At 37.7% G+C, this 15,581-nt stretch overlaps 1 protein-coding gene across 3 annotated transcripts in view; it reads right to left on the bottom strand.

Annotated features, from left to right (window-relative positions):
* Positions 1 to 15,581, bottom strand: part of IQGAP2 (IQ motif containing GTPase activating protein 2) — a 146,156-nt gene that overhangs the window by 66,548 nt on the left and 64,027 nt on the right. For all 3 annotated transcript variants that reach the window (XM_072416286.1, XM_072416287.1, XM_072416288.1), the window contains exons 4-7: positions 14,649 to 14,726; positions 13,156 to 13,232; positions 1,241 to 1,308; positions 29 to 142 (exon numbers count right to left, since the gene is read on the bottom strand). In XM_072416286.1, the coding sequence (XP_072272387.1) occupies positions 29 to 142; positions 1,241 to 1,308; positions 13,156 to 13,232; positions 14,649 to 14,726 (337 nt within the window). The remainder of the gene's footprint in view (positions 1 to 28; positions 143 to 1,240; positions 1,309 to 13,155; positions 13,233 to 14,648; positions 14,727 to 15,581) is intronic.

The raw sequence follows: 15,581 nt of genomic DNA, 5'->3' as shown, positions 1-15,581 counted from the left end.
TATATATATTAGCATAAATGAAACTTACAGGCTGCTTCATCCACAGACAATTCATTGGCCAGGATACCTCCTATTTTATTGAAGGATGGCATCTGAATACCATATTTTTCCAGTTCTTTCCTCATGTTGCTGATCTCCTCCTCTAAAAAACAAACACAAAAAATGGTTAATAATAAAACTATACCTACTTGGCAGCATGGAATTGTTACTATTTGGCAACAACCTGTCATCTTATCAATAAAGACAAGCTAGACCACACATAAGTATGACATGCAAAAAAATGCAGATTTCAGTCTACTACTGTCAAACTCATTCAGCATCCCTATAAACAGAGGTATAGTATTAGGTATAGTATTATGTATTAGTACAGTATTCATAACTTGGGTGAGAATCACTATTTTTAAAATTATATTAAGTTCTAGTAGAAACCTAATAAAGAAAAGCATACATATAACATATATTATTTGCACTTAATAACACCTATAAATATACATTGTTTATGAGGTCACCAGGACAATACATACAAAATCAGAATATTTAACAAACATGAATATAATAAACTTGTCAGTGATGGGACTGAGCTCACACACATAACATTTCCCACTGACTTAAAACAACCTTAAAAAACTGTCAATGTGGCCATTCAGTGTATGTGTGAAGGTGAATGCATTGTAAAAATATGAATAGGAGGAAGTTAGGCTCAGCACAAAACCAATAGGATCGGTACGCCTGGTTGTTACCAGTCAGTATTAGGCAAGGTTCTTGTGGAACTGGACATCCCCCAGGCAGTTGGGGGAATAGCCAACAGTGGATCCCTCTGTAAAACTGGCTTGGAGCCCCCCTGCTATACTGAGGGCCCCTGTTGGATGAGGATGTCCAGGGGCTTTGTGCAGTAGCACACTTTGTACCTCCCTATGTCTGCCTCCAGGGTCAGGAGATTGTCCTTTACATTAGAGGACAATAGGAAGCTTTAGGAGGTCATAGAGACAAGGTCAGGCTTGACATTTCCATCTGAATCTCTGCCTCTAATATTATTCTGACATTCTTCACTGACGGTAATCTACCATATACTGATTTGAATTATGCCAGTGACAAGTTTAGTGTAGGGATTGGGAAGACAAAGTGGCTGGTTTGTCGCTTTACAAATTAAAACAAAACTAGTAATAGAAACATTTTTCCTAAAACATCGTTTTTTTTTCTTTTAATAAACAAGAATAATTGGTAAGAGGACACATCTTACCTGTAAAATCAACTTTTCCAAGTAAGTCCTGTATTTGTGGGGCAATTCCAAGCTTGAACAGGTATAAACTGAAATTAAACGAAATAACATCAAATTACCAAAAACATATTGTAGTACATATTAGTAAAATTTTTCTCTGCAACTGTCATTCAATTCCTGCTCTCCACAGTATAAATGTGTATGTTTAGGGGGAAAGTGAGTGTCTATATATACAGTTTCAGAAACAGACCTCTTCAACAATGGGACTGTAATTTTTTTTTTTAATTACATTATTAAAATAAAAATCAAATACCTTTTTCACATTTTTTAAAACCAGACGTGTGCCCACTATACAAGGCAGTAATCTCAGGCACAGACTACTGGTGAGAATTACCAGCTCCATGCTTACTCAGATCAGTCAATGCTCTCTGAATAGGCCTTTGCCAATCTCACCAGGCATAGCTGGATTATGGGCTTGTCAGGTTTGTGAAGTCACAGGCTGACACTGCACACATCTATCAATACCATTATGGGGTCTGATCCTGCAGCAAGGAAGTTTGGCAGCACACAGTAGACTGGCAGGATCTTTGAAGCTATTTGTCAGCCAATATTCTATAAAAGGGACACAAACCTAAGTCTAAAACATAGTGTACATTTAAATAAAGTCATAGTTGTTTTTAGGTTAAACAATATATTCCAGGTAGCAATAGCATTTTACAACTAATCTGAAAATAGTTATTACAATCAGAATTGAGACATGTGTATATTTCTATAAAAACAAATATAATTTAGGAGAACAAAAGAAATACAATGAAAAGGTAACCCTAATCGAATTTAGCTATACCAAACTAAGGTCCAAGCTCTGTGCACACAGATTGTTGCTTGTTGCTTGTTGCAATGGTCATGCTCGTCATGGGCAAAAATCTGACACGTGTACAGTGATCCCCCGGCATGGTTTATCAATCCTCCATGCTCGATCGCAAATGACTGCTGTGCATTTCTATGAAGGAAAGCACAGCGAAGAGGGTGTCACTTTTCCATCCCCCTTTCGCAGAACAGAACAGTGCTGTGTGTACAGTGTTCGTTCGTTCATGGGTCACTGGAAATATTCACAAAAGAGTTGACTAATATATATCACATATATGGAGGACAAGGAAGTGATACCTTCTCTATTGTGCTTTCCTCCATAGAAATGCACAGCAGGGAACTATTATATTTCACATATATTACATTTGCAGAGATCTTTAAAAATCTGGAAGCCAAGCAAATAAAGTTCTGAGAAGCAAACTCTGATCCACCTGGTTTATGAATAAATACATTTATCAATAATCCCATTTATATAATATAAGAAAAGTTTTCATTTGAGGTTCCTTTTTACTATAGAAAACAACTTAAAAGTGTACCAACAACAGATGTATAGTTTTGCCACAAGATGGCGGTACAGCCAAGCACAGATTCCTCTACTTGGGTTTTAAATTATTTGGAGCATTCACATTTTGCTTTTGTCACGGGTACCCATTGGACAATGCAGGACAGTGAACTTGGCCTAGGATTATTTTGAGTATAAATGGTTTGATTTCAAGTGCCAGACAATGAAGAGACCTTTGGCACAGAAAACTCTGCAAAAGGGAATTTGGATTTCAACAGATTGCTCAAAAGGAACAAAGGTTCCTTGGCAGCCCTTTCTGATGCTGCACTTCACAGAGATTAACTCCTGTATGCCAGGAACATTTTAAAAACCCTGCTAACATCAAGTATAGCAATGCAATTTCATGGAATTATACCAGGAAAAAAAATCTGAGTTAAAAAAACTTTGCAGTTAAAATTGAATAGACCCTGAAATGTGAGTTGTGACTTGTATGCCATTAAATGCAAAAGGGGAGCAAAGCAACGTTCATCAGCCTTGCTGATAAACACTTTGCTAAATACTTTAGAACATGTGCTAAATACTTTAGTCCTTGCAGCATAAAGTTAACAATAGCATAAGGTAGATAACTACCAATATCCAATGTTTATGTTTATATAACCATCCTTCTAACCATGATCAGTGGAAGGGGCCCACAGGGTGCTGTACATAGCACCTTGAAAACATCAGAGCACCCTACTTCTATTAGAAGCCCTCAGCTCTGGTGCAAGCAGTGGGATTGCTCATGCAAATATCCATCTTGATGAGTCTCCCACTTTACCAGTAATGACTGATGTGGAAGAGCTGATTAAATATTGCTTTAAAACTAAAACTCTGACCACAGCCAAATGCTACAGATGTGATGCACACTCGCATACAATCTGTCATGTCTTCTGGAATTATCCTAAAATCATAGTATTCTGGAAACAAATCCATACATTTCTAACAATAACATTGGGATTTACTCCAGGGACTCATCTCTTGGCTATCGTTAAAAACCACAACCCCAGCTCATATTCCACGACTGTTATCATACTATGCCTTGAAAAAAAATGACTATTGAAAACCTATTACATTCCCAGATTTCCAATTGTTTCCTATATTAACAATATTTTACAAAATACAAATTTTATCATCAGAGCTTGCCCAACAAAATTGAATTGAAGTCCATAGCTGAAAGCATCATCTGTAATAATTACCTAAGTCAGTAAAGATATGTGTTTTATGAGCGGTGGAATAAGAGGTTCTTAAGATCAGCAGCCCAACCTTTATGCATGTTCTTATTGAATACCCATTTGAACTATGGAGGTACACAACAGCTCCCTACCATCCCTATTCATTCCCTTTGAGAAGCCATGGAGGAGACGTTTCATGTACCACCATCCCAACTGCGAGTATGGTTTCCATGGCATGTGAAAGCTGTAACTGCACCACAACCTCACCATCCCTGTGAACTAACTATAAGCAAAACATCATTTATATTAGGGCCAAACTGATTTTTTCTGCGAATGTGTTCCTAATAATAAAATATAAGGAGTTAGAAGTGAGATACAAGTGGTTAGATATTTTTGTATACATACAGTCTTTTTCTGTCGCTTCAACTGTTGTCCAAATATGTAAACATAGAAAAAATAAAATACATTTAAAAAGTGGGGTAGCAGCTCCACAAAAACCTAAATTGTTTATATATATATATATATATATATATATATATATATATATATATATATATGTGGATTTGAGGGTTCAGTCCCACGACTGGTCACTCCTCACTCAATAGGTCAATACCATAATAAAAACAAAAAAACAAAATAAACCTAGCTTCCATGATGCATTCTTTATGGTGTACAGGTATTGTAAGACATATGAAATAAATACAGGTGTTGAGTTTACTGCATATTAGGATTTAGTATTTTTGAATAGTACTCATTTTAGAGCAATTATTATAATTATTAAATTATAAAAAAGAAATATTGGATTTGTATTCAATTAGCAGGTCACTGCTGAGACCGGGGTTGAAAAGGTGTTCTCAGCACGATTCCTATTCCCAGCAATTGGTCTGAAAGGCTGGACTAAGCCAACACACAATTTGGCACCTGCTGGGCTTGGATCCATGTTAATAAGACCGTGCAATATAGAGCATGCAGTCAGTACCAAGTAAAACTATGCTGGTTTTCATTAAAGTTTTCAGTGAAATGTGTCAGTGTTTTTCTTCATCATTACTGCATATAGCAGAGCTTTAATAATAAATATCCAGGTGTGCAGATATTCTCCATTTCTCTGGATTCGTGTTATGATGATATAAACAATGCATTCAGTTCTTGGAGCAATGCCAGACCTCACCAGGTCTCTGACTTGCATTGCTTCTCCCGTGGGAAAACATTAGGAAACATAGTTGAACACTACCTGCTATAAAACAAGTTCGGTTGTAAACATAAATCTACCTACAATGTGAGAAATCTTCAACTTCAAAGGGAGAAACATTTAGACACCGTGGCAAATCTTTCCAATCACTACATTTCCTTCAGCTCCTGCTGCAAGTGCCTGCAGTTTTTTTAAGCTGGGTGGTAAGAAATTGTAGGCAGATGGCAGCCCGTTTTATGACCTAACTCTTTTGGGCAGTTACCACCCAAAAACAGCCAGGTGGTCATGGAAAAATGCCAGGTTGTGCGCCTGGCTGAAGGATCAGGGTGGAACACTGTAAACCCAATCACTAGATTGGCTTTGGGCTTCAAATATTACAAAACATAATATATTGACAATGGGCTTCAAATATTACAAAACATAATATATTATTGTAAAAGTTGTTTTATTTGTTTAAAAACAAGTATTTATCAATTAAAAGACTACCTGTTAAACCTGCTAAGAAGGCAACTATCTTCCAGTTATGCTCTTGTGTTGTCATTCCAGCAAAAGCACCCCAAGTGTATTCCACAGGCAACTTTGCCAACACACTTTACCTGGGCATGGTCCACCATTGTCACCACTTGGAAGCAAACCCTGGGAAGTGATGTGCAGACAATTCTGGAGCAAGTGCATGGAGAACAAAAAAGCAAGGCAATTGTTTATGATATACAGAGCCTTAACCTGAATGCCACGGACGATGTTGCAATCCACGACTTAAATACATGAAAAGCACAGTAGTTCGGGTCTCACAATGTAGAGAGGTGGTGCATTGCCACAAGTACAAAATGTTAGAAAATCAAATTAAGTATAGGACTCTTAAAGTGGGAAGGGGATGTAGCATCAGGTAGTGAGTATTGTGTGCCAAGATAGTGCCTGCTGTACCATGGGCACTCTGGCTATATTACAGGTTTAGGATCCTTTACAGCATTTTCAATAAAAGAAAAAGGTGACATCACATGAGAATTTTATAGCAGACAAACTAGAGCTGACGAATGATATTTTAGAATAATCCTAACTCTGGGCTATACTCCGTGTATACTATTTAGTTTGGCAATATAATTTGTCTTCAAAACTAAACAAAGTCGGGGGAACAGAAAGCTCCCTCCCCTCCAGTCTGGAATTAGGTCTGTCCGTGAAAGAAACCAAGGGAGACTGTCAATACAAGCAGAAAAGCCATCCGAAAAAGCCGTGTTTACCCGAATGGCATTAAATGGAATAGAACAGAAGATTCAGCACCCAACTTCTACAGAATTAAAAAATATACATTGCTTGCAAAAACATCAAACAATAACCTTCTCAACTATGTCTAGAAGAGATAACCCAGCTTTATTCTTATTATATACAGTAGATTTCCTGTCCTGTAATCTATAGTATTCAGCCGTCTTCTACTGAAACAAGACTGATAACACGACAATAGCTTCCAGTGGGTCATTGTAAATACAATGTGAAATGAATCAAAATATTTTTAGATGTTTTTAATGCATATATGAGAAATCTATCAATTAGAAGCAGACTGGCAGTTTGTAGCATAACAGTGTTGGCGTCATAAACCTGAGTCAAGACACTTTCTTTATAGTTTTAAATATAACGAGGAAGGAGGAGAACTTTTGTCAGGTTTCCCTAATGATTTGTAACTCTTTTGAAAAGATTGTCATCCCACTCATTAACTTTATGACACCAAGACAGGTAATAGGATGACCACCAAATCTCATCACTTCCTGTGCTGGGTGAAGACATGGGACATAGGCGCTACAGTCAACACTGGCCACAAAAACTATTCTTTAATAGCCATGGAGGATTTTAGGTTGTGTGAACTGGATGTCATTGCAAACCCAGATATAAAAAGTGACATGTTCTGTTTGTGCAGAAATCAGAGCTGTAGATAGGAACCAGCAGCACCAACTACTACAGGCTGCTTGCAGATAACTAGAAGAGGGGGCGGATATAAGATCTGTCACCCTACCAAAGGAGAAAAAGAAGCAGTGATCAGTCTTTATTATAGGAAGCTCCTGCACAGCATTTCATGCAGAATTAATGCATAGATCTGGAAGAAATACAGGGCACAAATCAATAAGGAATATGCATGAATCCTATAGTTAAGCTACGTACACACGTCAGATTTTTATCGCCCGATAATCGGCATCGGCCAATTATCGGGAGAAAATCTGCCGTGTGTACAGTCGGTGTCGTCCATCGTCCGGACGACCGACCTGCCGGATCCACGGACGATGGACGACAGCGGATCGTAATGAAAGTGAAGGGGACAGCGCGCAGCAGGGTGCCGCTCCGTGGCTCTCCCCCTCCGCTCTCCATAGAGCATGAACGGTGCTGTATGTACAGCATCGTTCATGCATCGTGCAGTCCCTTGTCGTTGGAAAGGATCGTGAAAGATCGTTTCCAACGACAAAAATTGGCAGTGTGTACGCAGCTTCAGACAATATGTGCTTATCAAAGTAAATAGCTTTAAATCTTACATAACTGCTTTCTGTATTAGTGGATAAAATAATAAAGACACTTCCCATTGATTCAGATTTTATTGTTTAAACAGCCAACAGAGACACTTCACCTATGCCCTCGTCTGATCCATTTCACTCCCAGCACTGGACTTGTAAAGTAGATGAGTCGACCACAAGCCCCTGGCCGCTATAATTGTGTTGCTAACTAGGCTAGCCGCCTCATCTATGAGCGAGCATCCAAGGAAAGTGTGTTTGCACTGCTTCTGGCAGCTATGATCAGTGTACTTAATACAGCATCTATGTTTTTAACAAATAATTATGATGTGAGCAGTGCCAGTAATGGCAACATGGAAACAAGTGCTCCCTGCGGTCATTATAATTTCGGTGCCAGCTCAGGAACAGCAGCAGGATTACGTTCAGTGTTGGTAATGTTGGGCAAATTAGAGGAATGGTCACAAAAGAGAAACCAGAAATGGCATTTTATTTTATAAATAAAAATGCATGTATATTGCATTGAGTGTCAGATATGAGTGTCAGAGCAACACATATGACAGAAGCCTATTTTATTTGTTGGAGTTCACCAGTTTTTCTCCCTCAACCCAAAACCACCAACAGAAATGAGTTTTGTGAGGATTAACCCTTTATCACAGTTATACACACAAATCTCTGATAAGCTCTGATTAAACTAGAAATATTACAGTAAATGCGAATAAAAACACATTCTGAAATAACAAATGAGTCATCAGCCAAAAAAGAATTCTAAAAACTGTTTTCATTTCCTGAGTTTCTCTAAATCACTCTGGAACTGTAAAAGAACGATTTGCTAAAAAAATAAGACTGCTTTTTCAGGATAAAGTTGGCTTGATGCTGCACATATGCAAGGTCCTGTGACCACACAAGAGACACAGAGGGCCACATGTGTTTCTCCTTAACCGACTTCACGTTCTACAAGCTCTCAGTCTCAGTTCTCATATCAGCCTGCTGTGAGTCAGAGCTGCACGACTAAGCTCCTAACGCCTTTTTGGCAGATGGCAATCGTTTCACTATTGGAGCCAACCGCAAATATGGTCAAGCAACACGTTCCAGTACTATCAGGGTATATCCTCATATACTCCGTTATCCACAGATGAACTCCAACCAAACAGCTACATTTTCAGCTAAACAATATATAAATGAAAATATTAGTAGGTCTGTTCCGTCAGTCTTGTGATTCACACATATTTCTGACACACTGCATAGTCAGGCAAGGTGACAGTTATGGTTTAAAATGGCTTATGGCATCCAGTAACACCTGTGTGATCACTGGACTGTGAAATATCACACTGCCAAATTAAGTGTGATAAGTTTATAGACCCATTTTAGCATCTAAAACTTGATAGGAGGTGGGTGATACTTTATATATGACCCTGGAAGTTTTTTTAAAAAATTGTTAAAATCTATTAGAAGATTATTGGTAAATCTGTTTTATTACCATTATGGCCAAATACTTACATCTACTTCAAATAAATACCCTAATCTTATGAAAGGAAAAAAATTTCTTATCCCAATCTTCTGTAGGAAACGACCCCCAACCCACCATATGATCACATAGATACACAGATATTGTATAAGGTTAGAAAATCTGGACACATAGACAAGCACTACCAATGATGACAGCTGCCTTTTGGAATTGGTAGTTTACTTCTAACAACTTCAGCTCATAAATCCTGCATTATATATACACAGTATACTCAAGCAGATTTACAAGAATATTGGAAATTCTCTATTTATATTAAATTTCATCCACAAGGCAAATGTTATATTACTTAAACCATTGTACCTAATTGATAGGTATTTAGTTTGTTAAGGGTTTGAAAGTGAATTTGTACCCAGACTATGCACACTAAAGTATTTTCATATTCTGAACAAGCAGTAAAATCACTTTATAACAAGCCCCTATTTACCTCTGTAGCTTTAGACATTATAGGAAAATTCATTTTCAAATTTCACAAAAGAGACATAAATCTTATTTTTTTTATAACATAATGTTGTCAGCATGCCAACTCTCTAATGTTAACACTTGGCAGGTGTTTCTAAACTGTTAGAGTCTTCTTAAAGGGATAGCCATAAACTGCCAGCACCTTGCATTATAATAAAAACCAATAGAGCGTGATTTAAGTGGCTTTTTAATTTTGGTGTTTAGTAGGTGTTTCAGTGGAGATGCTTCATGTATTCCAGTGAGCAGTAACTCCACTGCAAATCGTCCATCCGTGTCAAGAAGACCATAGATTCTTTGTTGTGATCTTTGAAAAGGAGTTATTTTACACAAAAGCAGCTAAAGAGTTCAAGGATGGGGCTTGTTTTAGATCCTTTATTCCTTCTTAAGAGTAAATGTAAAGCCTGAGCCCAGATGCACTTTAACTAAACCTAAGCAAAGACCAAATACTGCAGAACATCAGGAAACATAATCCAATTCTTTTAAGATGTTCTACACAAACTTTGGATTTATATTCTTATGCAAATGGTAATTATTATTGATAAATATAATAGACTTTTCATAAAAAGTGAAAAGTCTGAAAAGGCTGCCACTTGGACACACATATGTCTCACAGGAGAAGTCAATATCAAACAAGAGGACTTCTTTTCCTTGCAGTGCTTACACTTAATAAAGTTGTGATTTAGGTTTACGACCCTTTTAATTGCTTCATGACCATCACTATTACAATTGTGTACATTTTTTTTTATTTTGGCGCAGAATACTTTCCTGAATAGGAAATTCAAAATCAAAGCCTGCATTTTGATTGTCATATTAATACCCTCTAAGAGGGGACATCTGTTCACAAATACTGCACCGCATGAAAGTGACATAATATGTGCCTGCAATTCCATTTAACCCAAAACAATAATCCTCCAGGTTGTGCTTGATAAGCCAGCACGTCAAATAAATCACTACTTTTCCTCATTCCTCTGGACTGTAGTCATATCATGACTCCTGAAATCCTGAAGAAAATAAAGTATTTACTATAACAATAAAAGATGAAAGAGAACATGTGCAGAAGTACTTACAGGAAAAGTAACTAAGATATAAAGACAAGTACATCTGAAGCTGAAACAGTAAACTAGGTTTTCCTACTCTCCATCGAGTTTATCCTTAAACTCAATTGGGCATTAAAGATGAAGTTTAACCCACTTAAATGTTGCCCTTTCCTGCTTGTTTTCTCCCTTCTCAACAATACTTATGGAATTATTACATGAAATCTGTTTATATTGCATATCTTATTATAGACCCAATGACAACATCAGAAGGTCTTTGTGCTTCTGTATGCAATTATGTTTGTTTGTGGCTGGTGGGAGGTGTCAGAAGATTGCTGGGCATAGCCTCCTAAAGTATGAGAGCTGTGATATTGCTGATGTGTTGCTGAGCCGCATCATGATTTGCAAAAGAAAAAGGAACAATCAAGCTGTGGAGGAAAGGACAAGCAGATAAAGAATATCCTCCAGTTGGGAAATGGGGCAGGCACAACCTGAATTATTTCAGCTTCCAATACACACATGCTCACAAAGAAATCAAAGTGAGCAGTCAGGTGATGAGCCTGAGCATATAGTTCAGCTTTAAATAATTCAGAGTAAGGCTTATGCCTACCTATGCCATCTCTCTGTTTGTAAACTTATGCCAGCTTTATTAAAAAATATGTTTTTTTACACACACACACACACACACACACACACAGTGTCTGACAAAAACTACCTTCAGGGGAAAAAGAACCAAGCAATGCGTTATTACACAAGCAGCACTTACACGTTCAGTACCAAGAATAAGTATATTTGTAATTCAGTGAATTAGTTAAATATCTGCCATCATTACAAATGAGAAAAGGAAGAGGTTTCCACACACAGGAAATGCGCTGACAAGGCCAGGAAGTAGATAATGGAAGCCTCTAGGTAGCAAAGGACCAAACTACCACCAATGCTACTCGCAGAGACAGGAAATACAAGGCAGATGTTATAAGCTTTGCTTCACACACTTCAACAACAAGATCTGGCACTAAGCTCAATGAATTGTGCACTGATTGACATCTCCAGTCCAGAGAAGGCATTGCGTGACCTTTAATACAAAGTAACGGATAATGCTGAGAAAACTGTCAGTGTTGCATGTGAAATTATACACACAACTCAAATCTGTTGTTGATGGGCTGCAAATAAATCAGAAGAGATGACATCCATATATCTGTGGCTTAACTTTAGGATGAAAACCTCTCCAAACAGATGTACTTTTAACACAACACAACTTCTAACGCAGCTGTGATTCCCACATCTGTAGTGATTTGTGCATGGCCAAAATCCGCATTTGGAAAGCAGAACTGTATATGTTTCATGTCGACTAAATTGGGGCTTGCCCTTGGCAAATGTATACAGACAATGTAGATTACAGTCTGTTCTATTTGCAGCCTAATTGTTAAACTAAAATTGTCAAAAACCTGGGAAATACAAAGAAAGGTTCTCTTCAGTGAAAACCACATTTTAAAGATAGATAGATCAAGAACTGCTTAGGAATATGCAAAACTCAACTTTTCCCGCAGTATTCAAAAAAGTTCCTGGTCTCTCACACTTTTATCTTGCTCAAGCACAGAACTTCCTATCAGTCTTAGCATAGGTAAATGGGTCAACCAGCTCATGAGCAGGATTTCATTTAGAATTAAACAAAATGCCTACGATGGAAGAACAGCTCTTAATGCAATATTCTTTAACCTAGAATCAAACCCACACTCCCCCCCCCCTTAAAATACCTAGATATCATTAGTCTTATGTTGAATGTCAGCCAATAAACCCACTTCCCCTGAGCTAAAGCTGTCATAGATCTGCCCCCGAGGGGATGTGATGGCGTTACTTTGAGTATGTTCAGGGCAGTTATGTTCAGGTAAAGGACACTACCGCTACTACTAGAGTAGAAGCAGGATTTGTGACTTTACAAGTCTGGCCAGAAGACCCTTTAAAAATAAAGTGTCGCCTACTGGTGAAATATGTTATTCATATATGAACAGTGAAATGAAAGTAATTTTGGACTGGATGGAGTATGTTCACTAAACAATGTATTCAAATAATTACTTCAATAATGAATTCAGTATTCCACTCTTTGCAGAGTCAGCTGCATGAAATCAAGGAACTTTTTTTAATTATTTGTAAAGATGGCATTTTGTCCACTATGGGTGGTCAATAAGCTACAGCCCAAGGAACCCCTGGCAATCTCTGGAGGAACCCTAAGGTTGTAGAGAATCTTAGCAAGGATTGGCTGACCTACACCATTCACTTTCAAGAACCTCTGGATTCTGATATCTGAATTTCTCTGTTACTTACATTACATTTTTACTTTTAGATTTAAATACCCATCTAGTATTAATTGCACTCAGTGTTACAAGATTGACTTCTCTCCAAGATGCAAAACTATGATTAGCCAACGATTTCGAACTGATACCTATGTAGACTTGAGTGCTCTTTCTCCAGTGTGTTGCAGAAACAGCAAGAACTTGCAAAAGATTAGCCTAATTCCGTCCTTTCGATTCAATGACATTTGCCTTGTGTTTTATAAACATGGGAAACACATCCGTCAAGAGCACAATGGCCCTCAAGTGCTGAAAATAACATGCATGTATTACACAAAACATGAAACATGACATTTTTTGTCTTTTTACCTTAATGCGTGAATGCAGTATATTACACGTGGAATGTTTTTGCGATCGTAAACATCTGTGGTTTCAGGATAAAATATCTGGAAAACATCAAGCAGGAACAAATATGTAATAATTAATTATAAAAACTTAGCAGTTTCATGTTATCAAAGTCCCGCTTACTAAATTGGAAAAAGACACTAAAATTTTCACATATGAAATACATTGTTGCAAACACTATACAAAAAATGTGCTTTTAGCATTTGTATATACTCAGGTAATAGTGCACACTCCAATAAAAGAAATATTCTTTATCTAAGTTAACTTTCACTTTAACAAAGAAACACAGCAGGACTGAGAGAGGAGCATGGATGCTGAAAGAAGGAGATATTGTACATCTTTATCTGCAAGCGAAGGGTTGCAAACTGACCACAACAAAATAAATCTGCTTCCATTCTTGGTGAGGTCGGAATCAAGAAGGATAGGATGCTAGGGAAACTGGCAGGTCTGCCAGTATTTTATTAGAAAAGAAGAACAGCCAAAAAAGATAATTAGAATTTCGATTTTGTACAAATAACAACACAACATCTACAACAACATGCACAGAGATATATGCTTGTCTATAGGTATACTCAAAAGATATTCTGTCTATAAAAGGGCACCCCCATCCACTTCCCTCATACATAGCACTCTTTGTGGCTTTTCAGAAAGCTAGATTCTATATATAATAAAATATTTTCAATTCTTTTTTGGGTATTTAAAACTCTCCAAAATCCCATTAGAGCAGGGGTGTCAAACTCAAATACACAGTGGGCCAAAATTAAAAACTTAGACAAAGTCGCAAGTCAAACATGAAACTGCAATAGCACCGCTGCTACAATTCCCTGCATCCCGAAAACAGTTCAATGCGGGCTTAGTGTTATGAGTGGCTGGAACTCCCCCTTCGCTGAAATGCGGTGCGACGAATAGGCAGATAGGCCGTTGGTCTATAGACGTGAGTGATGCCACTACTACAATTCCCGACATTACTTGCTTCTATAAAACAGTCCAATGTGGGGCCGCGCATATGCAGAGAGGACGCTGGTCTATAGACACGAGAATTAGTAGCGGCGCTATTTCAATGCAGCGGAGGCCAGCTGCAATTCATATTTAGGATACCTTTGGGGGCCAAAAAAAGGATGATGTGGGCGAGAGTTTGACACCCCTGCATTAGAGAGATCTAAAGACCCTGCAATACACTTAACCCATCTACCATGCTTAAAATAGAAAAACAGATAAGAATGAAACTTGCTAAAAATTATCCAAAAGCCCAGAGGTGGGCTTTAGCAATGACTTGGCATAATAATCACGGTGTGATTAATGTAATGAAGATTAGGTGACACCTATTTAGCATAGAAATATGTTCATACTGTGACTGATGAGTTTTTGTTGTTTTGTTGATAGATTTGTTCCAAGCTCAGCTTGAACAAGGTTTGTGTACACTTCCTTATTATACTATTATTAGAGCATTTTCTTACCTTAGGCAGTCCTATTGATTCCATAGCCCGTAACCACTGAACAGTGTTATCTGTATGCCGAAAATGTAAGCCGGACCTCTGTGTAAACAAAAAAATAAATAAACAAAAGTTAAAAAAACAAAAAATCAAAACATAAATGCAGAAAACAAGTGCATAAAGAAATACTCAGAACAGTAAGACATTATAGAAGAACCCCAGGCTAATATGTAAAAACAACTTAACTCTCCAAATGTCAATAAATTGTTTTTCAGCTCAGTGGGTGTAGTTTGTTAAAATCTGCCTTTAGACTAAGCTGGCATGAGGCAAATGAAAAGTCAGGTTAGCAGCGGGAGCCCAGCTTCATTAAATTATGTGATAAGGTACCTAGCAGAAGAGTAGAAGTACCAAGACAAATTGGTTTTGGGACAGAATGGTTCTGGGAGCAATGCCAAACACTCTTCAGATTTGCAACATCTAAAGAGAAGACATCACATTTCTTACATAGTGATAGGATATGTACATGTCATAAAATTAATACCAGAGACAAACAGCCGTGCTCATCTAAGACGACAATCTGACATGTGTACAGCAGTCACCTGGTGCCATTTATGGATTCCTCACAGTGGATCCATGAACAATGATCAGGAACGACCACTTTAAAATACACAGGAGGAGTGCTTGCTTGCTCAATAGATCCAGCAACACCAATTAAAATTGTATAAGATGTATGAAGAAAGCTTTTGTTGTTGAATAAAATGACCAAGGACAAGAAAGACCAGGCTTCCAGTATTAATGTGGGCAGCATTTTTACAAAAGAACCAAATACAACCTGTAAACAATAGTGTTGGAAGTGGTATGGCCCATGGCTGGAAGGCTTCCTGCAGGGTCAGGGCAGCAAATCCAAGGAAAGGCTTAGGCCTAATTAAAGCCCCGATTTGGGACCCACTGAAATGT

This window comes from Pyxicephalus adspersus, chromosome 6 (assembly GCF_032062135.1).
Source record: "Pyxicephalus adspersus chromosome 6, UCB_Pads_2.0, whole genome shotgun sequence".
NCBI lineage: Eukaryota > Metazoa > Chordata > Amphibia > Anura > Pyxicephalidae > Pyxicephalus > Pyxicephalus adspersus.
Note: the sequence above shows the minus strand (reverse complement) of the source record. Positions and strands in the feature narration are given on the sequence as shown.